Consider the following 20,031-nt stretch of genomic DNA (forward strand, 5'->3'; position numbering starts at 1 on the left):
TAAGAGATAGATAGATAGATAGATAGATAGATAGATAAGAGATAGATAGATAGATAGATAAGAGATAGATAGATAGATAGATAGATAGATAGATAGATAGATAGATAGATAGATAGGAAGGATAAGATAAAATATAGTCACTAAATTCCTGAATTTGGGAAGCAAATCTGGACATACTCTCAGCTCTGCCCCACTCTAGATGCTTGAGCCTGGCCTTCATGTACGCTTTCCTCCCAGCCTGTTAGAATCAGTGTTAGCATTAATGCATGACGTCTTCACACGAGCACAAGGATTCAGGTGATAAAAATTAAAATATAATTTAAAAATTGAAAACAGGATTTTGGAGATTCTAGTGCACGATCAGGGGTTGCCTTGTCCTTGAATGAGGATAACACAGGAAGTTGTGAGAGAAGGGAGCAGAGACTCAGTTTCCAGTGACTAGGTCTGTCACTCGAAGTCTCAGTCTGACACAGAAGATGATAGAGCCACTGAATCAGGGCGCCACAGACAGCCACCTGGGATCCAAGTGTGGACATGCTTGAAACAGCTGTGATTCTAGGAGTTCAACACACTGTGCCTCAGTTTCCTCATATGGGTTACACGTCTCACCTCACAAACTGTTCTGGAGGTTGGTGTCTTAGGGTTTTTTATTGCTGTGAAGAGACACCATGACCACGGCAACGCTTATAAAGAAACATATAATTGGAGCAGGTGGGGGATTACTAACAGCATATCATCATATCGGGGAGCACAGCGGTGTGCAGGCAGATGTGGTGCTGGAGCTGAGAGCCCTACACCTTGACTGAGAGGCAACAGGAAATTGGTTGGCTGTCACACTGAAGCTTGAGAAAAGAGACCTCAAAGCCTACCTCCACAGTGACACACTTCCTTCAACAAGGCCACACCTCCTAATAGTGCCACTCCCTTTGGGGGCCATTTTCTTCCAAACCACCACAGTTGGACTAAACAACGAGGTCAGCCACTTGCTGGGGTCTGTGAAGGTGTTGCTGGGGCTCACCTTGCTCCATGAGCTTTACCAGGATCTGAGGTTTCTATGATTTCCTCCTTTGCCATCCTCCTTAGGAAGTTGACCTGGGATGATTAGGACAGAAGAGCAAATGTTCCCGTTAAGACCTGCTGGCCAAATTCACCGTGTTACAGGTGTTGTGGGCTAGGAGGCTTCCAAGGGGAATCTTTGAGACAGCAAGGTGATGAGCCCAGGACATCACACTCTTCTCCAAGGCTGTAGGAAAGTCTCCTTCCAGCCTCAGACTGGAAGCCCTGGCTCACTCCATTTCCCCAGTGTCGCCAGCTGGTACCAACATTGATAAAGTGCCCTTTTAATGTGAGTTCAAACAGCACCACCGCTCTCCCTAGTCCCCAGGAATCCCTGCTTAATGCATTTTAAATCCTGGCCCATCACTTCCACTCTTCTGCCAGCCTGAGGTCCAATAGGGAAGCAGCACTCTTCCCTGTCTTGCCACATAGCTCCATGCCAGCCTGCTCAGAGCCAGAGGCTTAATGCAAATGTGTGTGAGTTGTGCCCAGACAGAAGCAGAAAGATGTCAAAAAAAATAAAAGGCCTTTTGCTTTTAAAAGGAGACAAAAAGGCAAAAGGAAATCCATAGATTATTTTCCAGGGGTAATAGCTCCACATGGAGCGTGTCAGTGACTGTGCTTAGGTCTTCTGTTTTACCCACTTGTACGGATGCTTTCTGGTTGTGGCAGTGCCCGTCAGGACTCAGCCCTATGAAGGACAGCTCAGGCTGCTATGACCGCCACATCGGCGTGGACTGCTCTGATGGTTTCAACGGAGGCTGCGAACAGCTGTGTCTCCAGCAGATGGCGCCTTTTCCAGATGACCCCACCTTGTACAACATCCTCATGTTCTGCGGGTGAGTGAGCATCAAGGGACATTTGGTGCTGCAACCCCAGTAGGTCCTTGTGAATGGACTGGTCACTCCTAGACCCTAAGGAGAGAGCCGGTAGCACTTCGATAGTCTAATTTAGAGGAACCTTACGGCAAGATAGTCCGGTGGCTACAGAAAAGCAGCCTCTGGCTTACCCGAAAGGAACAATTAACCGCATGGTTTACGTATATCGTTGCCCAATTAAGCAAGGACGTTCCAAGCTTTGCCTTCGAGGAACTGTGTTAATGATGTGTTTTGTGACGGAAACTGTTCCCGAGGTCCAAAACTTGAGAAACTACCAGGCGGGGAAGGAGTTTTTTTTTGTTTTGTTTTGTTTTGTTTTAATGGAAGCTTCAGGTTCTGCTTCCAAAGTCCCCATATTTTGCAAAGCCCTCCCTCCTTCCACTAAGTCATTAATTAGTTACTCTCGGTTTAACGCTTTTCCTGGGATCAGCTCTCCCATGTGAGAGAACAGGTTGGGCAACGCCACCGCCACCCCATTTCACAGGTGAGAACAGGAATGGTTAGTGAGGTGATCCATCTCCCTTGAGACTGGGAAGTTAGTGAATGGGAAGATTAGGAGCAGAAGCCAAGCCCTTTCTGACTTTTAAAAAACTCTGCAGTTTTCTCAAAATTTAAATTTGTATCGCTGATTGAAATTATACTTAAAGCCATTTTCATGATATATTTATCAAGTAAATAAAGATTTAGCCAATTTTGTTATGCCCATAGATTGCTTATCTATCTTTTGCTCCCTTCCCACCCTCCCTGCTTCTGCCCCCCACTCTCCCACCCAACCCTGTTGTTGCAAGTCAGTTGAAGTGCTCACACATCACCCTGACCACTAGGCTGCCGAAGAAAGTAGCATCTAAGTGCATGCCTTCCAGGCTCTCACCAGCTAATAAGCTTGCATGAAAATCAATGTTTATAGTCATAAAACTATGTTAGGAGCTTACTAAAAGCCAGTGCCTGCTGAGTAACCATGAAAAGATTTCTAGTGCACTTGTAATGTTATTTTATTGTATTTTATCTCGTTTCTTTGCAATTGAGCAATTTTCGTATTTAGTTTCTTGTAAAAATCCCATTCCATAAATAGAAGCTTGCTCTAAATTTTAATGTTCTCTATAATGTGACTATTAAGGGTGACCCACTTCAATTAATGGGAGCGCAGACTCAGTCAAAGTTACATCCTTTTTTTTAACTGTATATACATTTTATCACCCACTTGTGCAGAGAACCTAGTTAGGTGTTAGATACAAGGGGAACAACAGGATGTCCAGCCTGGTCTCCCCTCTCAAAAAAAAAAAAAGGTTTGCTGTGCAATATTTTGACAGAAGAATGAGAAATGGAGACAGACAGACAGACAGAGGAGACAGACAGACAGGTAGTTGTCAAAATGTTCAAGATGGACTGACACAAAATCAGTTTTAGCTTCCACAGCCCAGACTCTGGTTTATGTGGCTAGAGGAAAGAGTCATTCAAGGTCTTGTCCCAGACCTCTTCTGAGTCATGGAGGCAGTCCTCTATGGGTCTTGAATCAAACCCATTCCCTGGACAAAAGCCATGACCTCTCACTGGACTTTCTTTCTGGTTTTGGTTGGGAATAGGTACATGTTGATTAGTGTTACCCAAGGCATTATCTATAAGTCGTCCAGGTCCATTCTGATTTGAGGTTCTTGCACAGAGAGCAATCACATGTAGTTAAAATGCTCCATTCACACCTGTTCACACCTGTTCACACCCCTGTATAAATGGGAAATGGAAATGGGGAGGATTAGCAGTTAAGGTCGTTTGCCCATGGTCCTCATTTGCACCTCTGCTAATAATAATAGCAGCATTCGGCCAGCAGTAGCTCTACATTCGGCATGGTGTAAGTTCTATAGATTCAATATACGAATTGATTTCCTCAACACTCTAGTAGAACTCCTCACACCCTTCCTGCAGTTTTGGAAACGAAATCTTACCAGAGTTTTGTCAGCAGTTCCAGATACGCAGGTAAGGACAGCATTCACGTTGCTATAGCATTAGGCCTCACTTTTTAAAACTATGATCCTTTGTTCCTTTATAAGGAACTGAAGCTTTTAACTTATCACAGTTACTACAGATAGTGATAATTGATGTGTTCAGTATCATAATCATCTTACAATTTTAAATTTGTTCTATTTTTAAGCAGGGAAAGAAATCTTTTTTTAAAAAACAATGACAACCTTATTAAAGAATTAAGTCTTACTTGAGTTAGCAAAAGTATCTTACTCATAAAATAAATACAAACAAAGTCCAATTAATGACTTATGAGTCACTGACCCATGATTACCAAATTAGTATTACTTTCCCATTAGAGCAGCACAATGAGGAAAGCGCCCAGGAGGCGATTGCTGGTTTATGAAGCACACAGTATTCACACTGTGCCCTGTCAATGCTGCGTGGAGGGGCGTTTGTATGAGTGGCTGGTTTGTTTGTATGTACTCAAACAGAACACAGCTAGACGATCATCAATCTTCCTCATTTCTTAGTCGACTTGCCACAGGACCAGATTAGAGAGTTATTAATTTTTTAAGCACACTGTCACTCTTCTGCTGCCTAATTACCCTACAAACAAAAGTGGACTCTCACAGAATATTCTTAAGAAAAATGCTGGCATACCTTCTACTTCCGTGTGTTAGCTCACTTATACGCTGATCTCTAATTCCTACATTTAGAAATCAGAGGGCTAGGAAAGGTAGGTAGACTGAGTTCAAATTATCATCTAAGGGAAAGTAAATCAAGTCATGTGGTCATGACGGAAAGTGACTCCATCTATGGCAAAACCCTGATTTTTAAGAGACGCACATCGAATTGGATTATTCCTAGTTCGGGTCATCTAACATTTCCCCAGCAACATTGCTCCCACATTTGATGCGCTGATTTGCCTGGATGACTCACCGACAAACAACTTAACTTGAGTTCTCTCCTCCATTAGGTGTATCGAAGACTACAAGCTTGGGGTGGATGGACGATCTTGCCAACTTGTCACGGAGACCTGCCCAGAGGGCGGTGACTGTGTGGAAAGCAGAGAGGTCTCCATGAACCAGACTCTCTTTGGGGAAATGTTCTTTGGTTACAACAACCAGTCCAAGGAAGTAGCTGCTGGACAGGTGCTAAAAGGAACATTCAGGTGAGCTTCATATGCATGGAGCTGACTTTTCAGGAGTCTTAGTAGCTTCCTCTCAGCATGAAGAGCCTTATTGTCAGCATTTCTCCCATCTTGGATCAGGGTGAAAGTGATATACCTAAAAAGGCAGATTGTGTTCTTGCTCATAATCCTGTTCAAGTCTACACTCTGCCTTTAAGAATCCAAGAAGCATGCTCGGTGTATGGTAAAACCTTAAGCAAAATCTTACCTTCAGGATTTCACATTGAAACCAACCCAAAATGTGCAAAGTTCCTTTTGACTTCCAAATCTTAAGACCTGGCTCGTGCGTGGATCTAGAACAGCTGTCCTCAGAGCCTGCTCAAGAGTCTTGGATTTTGCTGGACCTTCAGGGAGTACTGAGGTTTTACCTATTAGAAAGCTAAATTTCTTTCTTATATTTCAAGTAAAGCAACATGTTGTAATAAGTTGTATCCAGTTGTGAGAATCCAGTTGTCTTCTCTTAAGTCAGACATTTAAAAATAGAAAATAATGCCATTGCCCTTTTCCCATAAGACAGATTGATACTTAATGTGTTTATTGGTACTTTAATAGGAATTGTTAAATTTTCTCTTTGAATTTCTAACATGGTAAATATTGACGTTTATGATCATGGCCAAGTATTTGGGACATTTAATTATTTTGATGATTATAAAACACCCCTGAGGATAAAACCTTTTGAACCATTTATTTAGAAAAATCTGTGAGAGATTCTCCATTTGACCCTTATACGTTTTCTTCATTGCGCTATTTGAAATTTCTTAGAAGCCATCGAAATTTGCTTTCCAGAAGATGATGATGATGATTATGACAATGGTGATGTCAGTATTCTAACATAAAACACAGCCTGGTAGCCATCTAAGCCTATGCTCTTAGGAACAAATTGGAGGCAAATTTTCAAGGTAGTTCTTATACTGAGCTCCTGTTTTTGTCATGGACAAGAGACTTTGCAAGTATTTTCCATTTTCATCAACAGAATTGGGTTTCCAGGGCAATAAATGTGATATCAGAATTGATTTTGTGATAACCAGAGCCTTCTCTGTGTTCTACGCATGCAACTCAGAGTGTTGCTATCTTTAGAGAGGAAGTCAGAATGGAAACCTGGTGTGGGGGGAAACGTTCTCTACCCTGACTACAGACTTTTCCAGTTCATTAGCATCTCTATGCTGCCTTTACTTCCCTTATGCATAAGCCTAACTCATGTCATATGTACCAAATGAGTCCCAAGGTGAGGCATGACTTTTGACCAAAAAGACCTTTGGCACTGTGTTGAAATATGGACTGCATGCCAAGGAGTTCCATGGACACTCGGAAAGCGACGGTCTGCTCTGTTTCTAGACAAAACAACTTTGCTCGGGGTTTAGACCAGCAACTGCCAGATGGTCTTGTGGCTGCCACTGTCCCACTGGAGAACCAGTGTCTAGAGGAAATCTCGGAGCCCACCCCTGACCCTGACTTCCTGACTGGTAAGTGTGCCTTTCTTTATGCAGACAAACCCATAGTTTCTTAAAATCATGGCATTCGTTTTACTATGCTCATTTTTATTTCTAAGTGAGTCGTTTCACTCAAGTGTGAACAATTGGTTATAAAATCAAACATTATTAGGATTAATTATTAGTAAAATTGTCAATATTCTCATATGATTACTACACAATGGCTGTGATTATTTCTCTTGCTAAATTTTATAGAAATTCTTCTGGGGTGGGGGAAATGCCATAATGAATGCATATGCATCCAGGCAGAGAGAAGATGGAGCACACCTATCCCCTAAATATGCATTAATAGTGTAGTTGAGTTCCCTGCAAAGAACTGGAGCAGTGAGATAAGACAGAGGCTTATGCAGTTTTGTTGTCCAGTGACCCTGTGTTTGAATCTAGCTCTGTTGCGTGAGATCCTCTTGATCCCTCCTCATGCGAGGAGGACAATAAACCCTGCCTCTCTGTTCTTCATTCCATGGTTCCTTCTCTTGACCTATACAGGACAGAGATGTAGCTTCACTAGCAGAGGCGGGGCCCAGAGGGTAGGCTGTTTCTTTCTGGGCCTTGGCTTCTGGACAGATCTTCTATGAGCTAAGAAGGGGCTTCAGGAACCCCGTAAACCCTAGATATCAGTAACTTGGGATTTGGCATCACTTACTAGAGCAATATGCACAAGCTCAATTTCATGGATTATGCTTGTTTCTTCATTATACCTCTATTTAATCATTCTGTCTTTCTTATTCTATACCTTCTGCTTCTTTCCCTCCATTTTTAAATGAATTACTGAACAAAAAGCCTTCAACAGACACCAGGAGTTAAAGAAGCATGGTAATTATTAGCGTGGGCCCAGTTCTTGGCAGTTGGGATCTGCTCCTCACTGGTCTAAGTTCCAAACAAGCTACTTAACTTCTCTGAGCTTTGGTTTCTTTTACCTTAAAAAAAAAAAATGTGTGTTATAACATTGTCTTCCTCATAGAATTTATATGAGAGACAACACTAATGAATGTAACTCCTAACACATTGTGGCATTTGTGTTTGTTAACTAAATAAATTCAGCAATGAAAAGTACTGTTCAGCATGTGCAGCCTGTGGCTGCATGCGGAGGTAAGTGTGACCTAGCACAAACCGATAAGCATGCTTAAAACACTATGCGATATTTTGGTGATTTTCTTTCCTTCCTCTCTCTCTCTTTCTCTCTCTCTTTTGTATCCTATTTCTTGAGCATGAGCTTTGTAGATGATGACTGTTGTTTCTCAACAATGTCATGTCTCAATATCAAAAGTTTGGCCACATCTTCTATGTCTTCTCTATAGCAGAAAAGGAAACAGTGTAAAATAATAATGAAAAATAGATACATTGTGGGCGTTCAAGGAATCTTTTCAAATCAAAAATCAGCTGTCTGTGGAAAGCTCTGACTACACACACACACACACACACACACACACACACACACACACACACAGGATTAACATGTAGACTCAGGAGTGCTTCCTAAAAAAGCATAGGTATCCGACAGCGCTTCCATTTTGTTTACTAAGAAGCACCCCCTCCCTCTCCCTTCCCCCCTCCCCCTCTCCCTCTGTGTGTGTGTGTGTGTGTGTGTGTGTGTGTGTGTGTGTGTGTGTGTACATTTAAAAACGAGGCTTGGGTGCTGGCACCTACAAACAAGGAAAGCTCCATGTTTCTAGTGAGCTGCTTGTTTAGAGACCCACCAGCCGCACCCCACATCTGTGCTTCAGTTTGGAAGGGAAGATTGTCCTGCACTGACCAGGCTAGGAGGATGCCTAGAGCAGCCTAGGATGATGCTAGCAGCATTTCTGGAGTGAGGGAGATGGAGCTGAGACATCAGAAGCACCTGTACTTGAATCCACATCTTTGAGATAAGGAAAATCTTCAATTACGTTCTTTGCCGCAACAGAATTAAATTTACCCACTATGTTCCTGGTGCCCTCTTCATGTGCCTTAAAGTTTAAAATGACAAGTTGAGGTCCTTCTAATCTGCCTGATTCCCAGACAGAGTGAAAGTTTCCTGACCTGGTGGCTTTTTTATCCAGTTTTTAACCTGTTTGGGGTAAGCAGAGCTAGTTAGTCCCAGTTAGTGTCTTTTTGTGATAAAGCAAAAAGGAAACTCTCTTCCCTGTGTCTTTAACTCAGAATCACTAGAAGGACTGAGAAAGAAGTGACTGACCAAAAGCCTTCCATCTTCTCTGGCCAGTCCTGGTAACACTTTAGTGATAACTTTCCGTGCAGTGGCACAGTGAATCACACGTCCTGTCACACTCTGTGTTGTTATGGGCCATAATCCTCACGAGCCTACAAGCTTGAAGGGTTTTAGAGCTAAAGTGATCTTCGGAATTTTCTGTCTCAGCATTTCTAAGCATTTTTTGCTTTGTTATTTTTTTCATAAAAAATCCAAGTTCTCTTCATAAAGCAGTTCTGACTTCAGATATGTTCGGGAAAACTGCATGTGGCATCTTCCTTTCAGTAATTCCCACTACCTTAATATGAGAAAGCCTGCAGGCGAGAAATCCCTTCCACTTTATTTAACCCAGCAATTCCCAATCCTATTTAACTAGAGAATCCTTTGCACGCAGACCATCTGGCGGAATTATTAAATACCACACTGGAAATGCTGATTTATAAATCCTCCTCGGCCGCTCAGAATAACAGTTAAGCTTCCCAGGTCACTCCATTGTCACAGGTTGCGTGGAAGTGAAGAAAGGCCAGCCAATGAAAACAGCTAACAGCTATCTATTCCAGGCTGGTGACAGCAAGAACAGAGCAGCTATCGTGTGCATTTTGGCACCGTCTCAAAGGTAGAATGGAAAGTAGGAAATCTTCATGATGAGAAAAGGGCAAGGTCACAGGTGGGGTTGCCAGCTGTTGACTTGGGAATACTGTAGGAAAGCTAACTGGAACCTTTGTTACTGGCTATGGGAATGCATTAGATACTCAATCTTTAATAAGATCCCTGGTGTTTGGATGACATCATTATGGGGACAACCATTAGACTTTGGGGGCAGTGTGCTAGGGAGGGTCTGGCTTTCCACACCCTGACTTGTGGGTTTCAGGTTGGCTTCCTGGATGGGTCAATAGAGATAGTGGGCTGATGGGATAGTTTTCTAAGCCGTTGCTGTAGATTTTGGGTAGAGTTCTGCTTTCGCATTGTTCTGTCTTCTGTCCATTTGTACACTCGTTCAATTTCCCTCCCCTCCCTTCCCCTGTCTTTCTCTTCTAGTCCCTTCTCTCTCCTCCCCTTCTCTTTTCAGATTATACACAGTATGTTTGGCAACTCTGTCCTCAAGCATAGGTTAAAAATATAAAATAAAAAACAACATCCATTCTCAAGAAAACACAGCCATTTGGTATAAATGTGTTCGGAGATGATAATATAATAAACCTGACTGCATGTCAAGGACACACTGAGAAGGAAACACGACTTGGCTAGAATTATGTACTTTATCCCTCCTTTGTAACTAAGGGAAGAATTACCTGTAAGTAGGTAGAAGCAGACACTTTGCAAGCATTAACCATTATGTAACCACTCTTCTGACTGCAATGAGGCCTAAGAATAGTCACTGGAATTGTGTTTGGCTGTTAAATACCCAAATCTAGGTAACTCATCCTGGGTAAAGGTGAGACACCGATATGCCTCCTGTCTCCAAACATCCATGCCTCTTACTTAGTCTTAGATTCTCCATGTTGTTCTGAAATAAAGTCTATAAAGTCACAGCAATATATCAGTTAAGAAATGTCAAGTTTACATATGTATGGGTGATGAGAGAGAGAGAAAAGGGTGGGGAGGGAAGGAGGGAGGGAAAAAGGGAGGGAGATGAGAAAGATGATAATGTCACAGGGACATGCATGCACGTGCTTCTTTATTTTCCCTAAAAAGGGATTTATGTTCACGATTTTATTCTACTCTCACCACCTACCAGTGTAGTAATCGGGATAAATGCACTCAGCCCCACTTTTCAGATCTGAAAACAGAAATGCTTGCATTGCTTGCCTAAAGTCATTTGTACAGCTACTTGAAATCACAGAATTGAGAAGAAAACCCAAAGATAATTCAGCCAGGCCTCTGATTTTGCAGATTAAACACCCAGGAACCAAATTATCCCATAGCCAGGTAGCCAGACAGAGGCTACTTGGGTTGTGTGAAGAAAAAGTGACAGGCATTTAAAATACTTTTCTTTCTGAAATGTCCAGCTGGAGAAACACCGTGGGACCCAGGTTGCCTGGCTTCTTGTATACTTTTTTTTCCGACTAGGACACAGTTCAGTTAAAGGGATCCAACAGTACCCCATCCCCTGCCCCCGCCCCGTCATGTGTTGAAGATCTTTACTTGTTTTATAAATAGGCATTTTCAGATAGCAACAGAATGGATGTGCGGATGTGGACACTGTATTCGGATGGCTTTCCACTGCCATACGTTTTCTATGCTGATGAGCTGTGCCTTTAAGATAGTGAAGTCTTCCATTTGTTAAGTCTGAGTTTCATTTGTGTGCCTTTGAAGCCAACACAAAGGTCAAAAGCCAAGTGTGCAGTAGTATGGCTGTCATCACAGAGCTCATACCTTGAAAGATGAACACTTAAAGGGAACCAGTGAAAAATCTCTTTATCACATGGAGCTTCTCTTGATTACCTGAGCTAAAATTTAAGCAATTGCTTCACCAAACAACTTTTCTTGACCTTTCTTCTTTTTACCTTACCAATAATTATTCCCATATGATTCACACAGAAATGGAAATTTGGTAATTATTCGCCTAATTTGATCAGAGTTGACAAGCAGCTAATTAATCCTGCCCACGTTTCATTCAGTTTTGGTATTAAGTTCGTTGATTTAATTTCAAAAAGCAAAGCCAAAAGGGTGGAAGAATTGACTGTGTTTGTCTGTTCCATTGCCCTGTTTGTGCACCCACAGTCTATACATCCTGTATAATATATATATATATATACACACACACACACACACACACACACACACACACACACACTTCCTTTATGTACTGTGTGTGTGCACATATATGCACATGTATAAGTGCACATAAACATTTCTGTAGTGTATATGCATATATGATGTGTGTATATATAAAATGTTAGACACAGAAATGAAGCTAAAATTGTTCTTTTACAAACTTGGGAAGTCTTTATTTTATTTCCCGTGGCTTATTTATTTTGTTTCTGTAGAGTTATATATTTATAGAATTGACTGGAATTCAAACAGGGGAACTCTTTCAGCTCTTAAGGAAGAGCAGGCCATTGAGAATGTGCAAAGGCCCTAAGGAGGCATGTACTGAGAGGACCTTGGGCAACAGACTCAGCTTCTCAGAACCTGGATTTTCTCATAGGGAAAGGTGAACCTTAAATGTGTATCCTATTGCCTGACATAGAGGTGGCACTCGCTGTCTGGCTGTCACTACCCTTTAATGACTTAGCTATCCTAGCAGTGTCCCTTCTGGTAAAGGAGAAATAAGCATTATCAGCCTCAGAATAATTAAAGTGTAAATACCAAATATAAATCAGTTAATTGAGACAGAAAAATCAATGTTATAGAATGTGTTGGCTGAGTCAATTGCTACAATTATTAAAGAGACTAAAAATCAGGCCTTACAGTAAGTCTAGAGTTGACTATAAATGTATTGTTTGGATATTACAACAGAATGAGTAAGGAGCCTGGTTCTGGGTGCAGGCACATTTGGGACCCCACCTTGTCTTACCTAGTCTCTTGGGGACTTTGCATATAAGCACTTAGGGTTTCAGTGTCTTCACTTGGCAGGTGCAGATGTTAACATCTATAGCACAAGGATCAAATGGCTTAACATATGCAAAGTGCTTAGTAAAATGCCTGACAGAAAGCAAGAATTCCATAGGCGATGGTTGTTATAGCTAGGCTTCCAGAGTCTCTTCATCAAAGAGCGCTTCCTCATTTCCTCACCACTACATCCTTAGCTTAATTGAACTGGGTCATGCTTTTCAACCTGGGACCTGCGAGTCAGCCTCACATGCTGACCTTTTGTCTCCTCTGTCCCCAGGGATGGTGAACTTCAGTGAAGTGTCTGGATACCCTGTACTACAGCACTGGAAAGTTAGGTCTGTGATGTACCACATCAAACTCAATCAAGCAGCCATCTCTCAGGGTAAGCAAACACTACAGCAAGCCCCCGCCTCCGCCCTCCCCCAGGCCTGGGGATCCTTCAGCTCAGTATTGCAGAAGCAGCCTAGCACACAGCCACTGTATGAGCTACACAACCAATGCACTCAGATTCACTCTTCAGGGCGAACGGATAGAAAGAGATTCTTTTTAAATCAAGGATTAAATTGGAAGAGGTATCCTATACTATAGAAGAGGCAAGACTGGAACCAAGAAAAATATCATTTTTTTCCTGGGGTTTTCCAATATTACCAGAGTACTTTTTAAAAGTAGACTTTGAATAAATTGTCAGAAAAAACATTTGAAAGAACAAAAACACGATTGAAAGATTTCATATGATGAAAATCTGAAGAAAAGGGAGCTAGAAGGAGGGAAGAAGGAAGAAAGGAAACAACATATATCCTTAAAGTGTAATTGAAAGCAACAGAGAAATATATCTTTAACTACATATAATAGTGTATATTATATTATAATTTAATGATATGTAAAAATACATATATACTTTAATAATTTAAGGAGTTGTGACTTCTAAACTTAGGTCTTAGAGTCAGCAAACAGAAAGGGAAATCTCAGGGTCAGTAGAAGAAAGGCAATTGGCCATAAAGAATTATACTGAAAAATGAAGCCTATATTCATAAAAAATACTGCTTCATGAACTGGAAAAATATTGAGATCTAGAACATTCTTATTGGACACAACATTACTACAACCTTTTTTTTTTATTATTATACATACAGTGTTCTGGCTTGGAGGGCACCAGATCTCATTACAGATGGTAGTGAGCCATCATGTGGTTACTGGGAATTGAACTCAGGTCCTCTGGAAGACCAGCCTATGCTCTTAACCTCTGAGCCATCTCTCTAGCCCATACTGTAAACTTTTTAGAACATTTCTGCAGGGTTCAAAAGATCTAAAAATTTGACTTTTTTATTTGACAGATTTCTTAGTGAGAAGGGATTGAAATGAGGACTGTGCCGAAGGAAACCTCAAAAACAGATTATGTAGAAAATGAAGCCACTCTTCACTCTCAAAACCATGGGTGGGAGTTACTCCACCCAAATACTCAGTTTGCACCTAGCACAGATGTCGGGCATTGCAGGGGTCAATCACTCAGATCTTTCTATTACCATGAGCCTATCAAAGTCACAAAATGTTATCACAAGTGATGTGGCCCTTGGTACTTAACATCATCACATGATTGGGTTAGACTACACGTTGCCCTGAGAAAACACAGTTGTTTAGAAAGGAGGGCTGAATAGAGCTGGCCAGATAAAGTATTAGATTCGGGAAAGTTTACTATAGACCATTTTCTCCCAGGACTCTTAAAGAATGACAGAAGCCATAAAGACATTTGGCTTGAATGAAGAATGAGGTGGCTTATGAGGTCCTTCTTCCGCTCATCATTTTCCTGTTCCTTTACCATTGGTTTTTCTCAAATAAAATATAAGCATTGTTTCCGTGACCTTTCTAACCTCTTTCCTTCCATTGTCTTTCATTACCCAGTTCTTAGTCAACATGTTTTGCAAACAGTTTTGTTTCCTGTATTCCTTAGTTTCCTCATTGTTCTGACAGAATACCTGACCAGGATAACTTAAGGAGGGAAGCATTTATTTTGGCTCACATCTGTGGTAGAGAAAGCATGGTGGCAGGATTAGGAAGAAGAGAGAGGTGAATGCTGGTGTTCAACTGGCGTTTTCTTTATACTCTGTCCAGTATCCCCGCCCAAAAATTAGGATGTGTCTTCCTACCATGTCTTAGTTAATTATTCTATTGCTGTGATAAAACACCATTACCAAAAACAACTCTAGGAGGAAAGAGGGTTTTTTTTTTTCTTACACTTTCCCATTAACAGTCTGTCACTGAAGGAAGTTGAAACAGGAACTCTAGGGAGGAACTGAAGTAGAAGTCATGAAGGAATGCCACGTACTAATTTGCTCCTTGATGCCTTTCTCATACCATTTTCGTATACAACTCAAACCCTCCTGCGTAGACTTGACACCACCCACAGTGGGCTAGGTCATCCCAAAATCAACCATTAATGAAGAAATTGCGCAACAGACTTGCCTATAGGCAAATCTTATGAAGACATTCACTCAATTAGTACTTTTTCTTCTTCAGTATATCTAGGTTTGTGTCAAGTTGACGAAAACTAACCAGGACACACCTCAACTAGCCTAATCTAAAAACTTTTTTACAGACATGCTCATCAGTTCATTACCTAGATGACTCCAGATGCTGTCGAGCTGACAGGATTAGTCATCACAGTCTCTACCTACGGGATATATTTTATTTTATGACCCCCGTGCTTCATACACCCACATCCACACAATACATACACCATAAAACAATACTTCATCTTATGATATGGAATGTTCCTTGCTAGTATTTATGTTTCTATTTTAGACTATGCTATTCTCTTTCTATTTTTAAAATGCTATTAATTAATCTGACTAAATTGATTTAATGTCATGCACTGCAGTTTTAGGGGACACAAAGTCATTTACTTAATGATGGCAGGAGTCAGGAGTTGCACTCCCCTGCTTAACTTGCCTAAAATTAACAACACAATCAACATCCTTGAAAAGATACCTACTTAGGAACAGAAACTTGTATTTCAGTTAAACAGAAACACATCATATTATTCCTAGCTAGCTCTCAAACATCGCTTGAGGTCACATGGTCACAATTGGGACCAGGTTGCCTCGGAATTCATGTACCTAATCTCTGAGTTTCCATCCTTGTTTGTTTACTCCTGGGTGATGTTCTCCCACAGCCTTCAGCAATGCGCTCCACTCCTTGGATGGGGCCACATCTCGTGCAGATTTCGTGGCCTTCTTGGATCAGTTTGGCAACCATTACATCCAGGAAGCTGTCTATGGCTTTGAGGAATCCTGTTCTATATGGTACCCAAATAAGCAAGTTCAACGGCGACTCTGGCTGGAATATGAAGATATCAGTAAAGGTGAGTGGGTGGCTCAGTGGCAAATTCTACACCTGTGCAAGGACTATCGGCCCACCAGCAACCTGTAAAAGATTAATTCATAGTTCCCCCAATTCTGTGTGCTTATCTGTGAAATTTCTAAGGTCAGGTTGCTAAACTCAAATCTCAAAAAGAAGTTATTAAATGATGGAGGATGAGACCACAAGTATGTGTTCATTGTGCTAGTAACTATAGCTATAGAGTTTTATTCTATATATACTATATAGTGTGCCAACCACTAAAGGGTGACAGATGCCATCCATGCTGCTGCTATGAAATAGGAGGGAAGGAAGAGAAGGTTCCAGTCCATTTACCCACAGCAACACCAACACACTGCCTCTTAACCTCTCACAGGAATGACAGACTAAGTCCCTTTTCATTCTAGCTTGCACTATACTTAGGGTTATTCTCCATTTTCCCTATTGATTTGTGTTTTAAAGAACTGTCATAAGTGTTGGGTGGCAGACTTAAAAATAAATCTTTGTTCCCCGTATCTGAACAGCAGGTGACTGACCGGAAGCCCCTTTGCTGTACAGTAGTGGTGCCATCCTGAGTATTTTTAATCATATCAAGACGGATTTAGCATTGCCATTCTCGGACTTCCTCCTGATCCAATCTGCATGGTATTCTGTTGAGAGCTAGTTATGGATGTGCAAGCTGCTAACTTTGGGGAAGTCTTGAAATGACACAGTGAAATTCAAGAAATGGGATATCTTATCGATTATGAATCAAAACTTTCTTTGAGACTAGAGCCCCTTTGCCATCAGCAATGCTACCAAAAGAATAATTAGGTCTGTAGCCTGAGTGTTCTTGTTTCTGGGAGCTCCATACAACCCCCCAATTTCCTTGTTCAACAGGATGCAGAATTATGATGGCTTCCCTTCTGGCTGGCTTCTTTCCGCAGGACCAAGGGATTAATCCCTGAGTCACAGTGGCTGTAGGAATATCCCCCTAAACCAGAGTCCTCCGAAGTCATAGAGGCTTCAACCTCAGGCTTCTCAAACTTTGGAATCTGAACAATATTCTGAATGCAATTTGCCAAGAGAACAGTGTAATGTAAGTGAATGTAGATAAGATCAGTTCCAACTGGCAAGACTCTCTGAAGTCTCTGTTCCAGAGCCCAGGGACTGGATCACAAGGCTGAATCCCTTGCTATTCCTGCCTGCCAGGGGCTCAGGGATTGCCAGGGCCTGGGATTTCTGGGAGATGAACGCGTGACCTTGCTCCAAGCTCCTGACTCTACATGATGCTTCTGTCCAGACACAGTACTGTCCTTAAAGAGAAATTGAGCCCAGTAGGGAGATTTGTTAAAGCCTTGGCATTGCCCCTTGCTTCCCTTGATGGGAAGCCTCTTTTGCCACTCAGGATGCAGCTTTGCCACAAGCCAACTGTTGACTTGAGATCAAAGAAATATGATAGATGTAGCTTCCTGTTTGGTATTTACATTTAAAATATTTAATCATTTTAGCTTACTTCAGCTATGCCTAACTTGCAAGATGTTGTGGGGAGCCACTGCCCATGTTCACCCTGCGGCTCCCCATTCTTGAGACTTCTCTGGAAGCTACAGGATTCATCTGTTTTGTCGTTTGTTTGGGTTCTTAAGTTTTTTGGTTGTGAGCCTAGCCTGTAGTGGCTGAGCCATCCCTCCAGGCCTGGGTTCTTAAACTGGGGCATCAATCTCCCTTTTCTCTAAAACACAGTCATTTGTTACCCTTCCTGTTGTGCTATTGTTTCTTGCAGTTGTTGCCAGTGGTGACAGTGGTGGTTGTCATGGGTAGAAAAGCCCTTCTGGTAAGGACATGTGGGCATCACTGTAGGCACTCAGCGTTACTCACATGTGACTGATGATAACTTAGAGATGCGTGTTTTAGGCCGGATCTTAGAGGGCAGCTCTTCATGCAGTAGTCTTTACTTCTCATGATACCATTTTGGATTAAATATCTCTACATGAATCTTTAGAAAACCCGTGGGGAAAAATATGCCTCCATTTCTTATATCTAAAATTAAACTTAATCACTTTCTTTTCCTTTCTTCTCCCTTTGTTTCTCTCTTTTTCACAAAAAAAGAACATAAATAGACTTTTGCAGTAGCCTCTGTCCCCATATATAAATCTTTAAAGATGCCTGTGTCTCATCTCATCATCCTTTACTCTTGAGCCCAGAAAACAGGACGCTCTTCCGTTTCAGACCAACCTCCCACCTATGTTTTGGCTGCCAGCTGTCTTGTTTCACCTTACCTCTTGCTCGTTAATTATGTCCTTTTAAGCGTTTACAATCTCTGCAGCCAATGAGTTCTCCCTTTCCTAATGCTGAGTCTTTGAAATCTCATCTTCTCATGAACATGAGTCCCCTGCGTTTTAACCACTGTTTACTATAAATAAATACATTCTCAATGAATTTCTTAAGAGTTTCTGTGTCATTCCTTTGCTTCCTGTCATTGGCTTCATTTCCACTCTTCCAGTTGTTTTTTAACAGCACTGGAGGAGGAGAAAATCAAGAATTTTTTAATCAGTGCCACTATCATTTATTCAATGACCACTTCATCTATCTTATATATAGATTTTTCTATCATCACGCCTCTCCTTAAAACTCGTCTCTTCCCATGATGTTCCTATTGCTGTTCTGTTTATATCCTTTTCCTATGTCTTTAACCTTTAGTTTTATCCTCTTTGCCCTCACCCCTTTAAAGGAATCATTTGCATATATACGGGTCATGCAAAGCTTTCGTTTTTTTGGAAGATTTATTCTTTCCTTCCCTCCCTTCCTCCCTCCCTCCTTCTCTCAATCTCTCACTGTTTCTCTCTTCCTCCCTCCCTCCCCCCTCTCCTTATCTCTCTCTCTCTCCCTCTCCGTGTGTGTGTGTGTGTGTGTGTGTGTGTGTGTGTGTGTGTGTGTGTGTATGTGTGTGTTTGGGGGTGGGGCAGAGGTGTGACCATGCCCAAAGTGTCAAAGAGAGCATCAGATTGTCTGGAGCAAGAGTTGCTGGTGGTTGTGAGCTAGCAGATTTGGATGCTAGGCACTGAGCTCCAGTCCTCTGGAAGAGTAGCAGATGCTCTTATCCACCGAGTCACCTTTCCATCCTCACTTCATCTTTGCTATTGCTTCCTTCTTTGCCCATGTTGGGTGAGTTCCATCTGAATCCTCAGCTCCCACCCCAGAATCATTCCTTTTCCCCAAGAATCAGCACTTCATTGCTACTGAATGTTCAAGTCAAAATTAATACCTGCGTTTTCTCTAGATGCCCCAGTGACCAACATCTGGCTTCCCTGTGGCCACTAGATTCTAAACCCATGTAAGGCACAAAACTTAAAGTGGAGAGAGTCTTGGTACTTCTGATCCTTTGCACTGAACCGTATGAAGTTATAACCTCTTCTCCACCTAGATATTTTCTCAACACAGGCCTCCTCTTTTGCATTTCCTCAAGGCTGAGTTTACAATATCAATTGGTATAGGAATAATTCAGATAGAAGAGAATAAAGGGGGCGGGGAGAGAAAGAGAGAAAGACTGGTATATACTGTGCTGTAATAGCAGGAATTAAGTCCTGATATGCATTTCACAGTAGGGTGAATATAGTTAACTGTAGTGTTATCATATTCTCAGCAGCTAGAAGAGAACATTTGAGTGTATTCATCCTGAATAAGTGATCAAAATTTAAGGTGATGGATATACTAATCACCTTGCTTTGATTATCGCATCAAACATACATCAGGCACCTACATAATATGTATCAGTCAACACATCATGCTGTATCCATAAATCTGTATGGCTTTTATATCAATAAGAACACCATTTAAATGGTTTCCTCCTTTAACTCCTTTGCTTCTGTTTCCTGCCATCTCACTACATTCTAAAAGACACCATCTGTTACCTTTTAAAAATGCAATTTAGTGGCATTGCTCCTCAGCTTGATGCCGTATGCTTATTGGATCCTGCTGTCTCAGCACAAGAAGTACAGCTTCCCTCCCTGTATCAGGTTCCCATGGCTGCTGTAACAAATGACACAGTCCTGACACCTTAATATAAATTCACCCTCTTCTAGTTCTGGAAGACAGCTGTCCAGATTCAGTCTCAGTGGGCTGAGCAAGAGCTTCCCCAGGTCCAAGCTCTCCCTGGTTGCACTGAAGCTCTTCAGGCCTGAATAGTACATCAACCCAACCTTGACCACCATTCTGGATCTTCCAAGCACTTGGCAAGAACTAACTAGAGGGACCCCATTCTCACAAGGCCTCCCTGACTCCAGGAACAGTTCTTGGCACCCCGCTTCCTGCTTCCGTCAGGCTTTGCGGATTCTCTGCAGCGTTCTCCATGTGCCCCTGTTCTTGGCACCCCGCTTCCTGCTT

General features: G+C 41.8%; 1 protein-coding gene across 2 annotated transcripts in view; it reads left to right on the forward strand.

Annotated features, from left to right (window-relative positions):
• Astn1 (astrotactin 1) overlaps positions 1–20,031 on the forward strand; it is a 346,089-nt gene that overhangs the window by 253,792 nt on the left and 72,266 nt on the right. For both annotated transcript variants that reach the window (XM_005363931.3, XM_005363932.3), the window contains exons 12-16: positions 1,729–1,895; positions 4,870–5,064; positions 6,418–6,545; positions 12,593–12,697; positions 15,485–15,673. In XM_005363931.3, the coding sequence (XP_005363988.1) occupies positions 1,729–1,895; positions 4,870–5,064; positions 6,418–6,545; positions 12,593–12,697; positions 15,485–15,673 (784 nt within the window). The remainder of the gene's footprint in view (positions 1–1,728; positions 1,896–4,869; positions 5,065–6,417; positions 6,546–12,592; positions 12,698–15,484; positions 15,674–20,031) is intronic.

This window comes from Microtus ochrogaster (assembly GCF_000317375.1).
Source record: "Microtus ochrogaster isolate Prairie Vole_2 chromosome 6 unlocalized genomic scaffold, MicOch1.0 chr6_random_2, whole genome shotgun sequence".
Classification (NCBI taxonomy): domain Eukaryota; kingdom Metazoa; phylum Chordata; class Mammalia; order Rodentia; family Cricetidae; genus Microtus; species Microtus ochrogaster.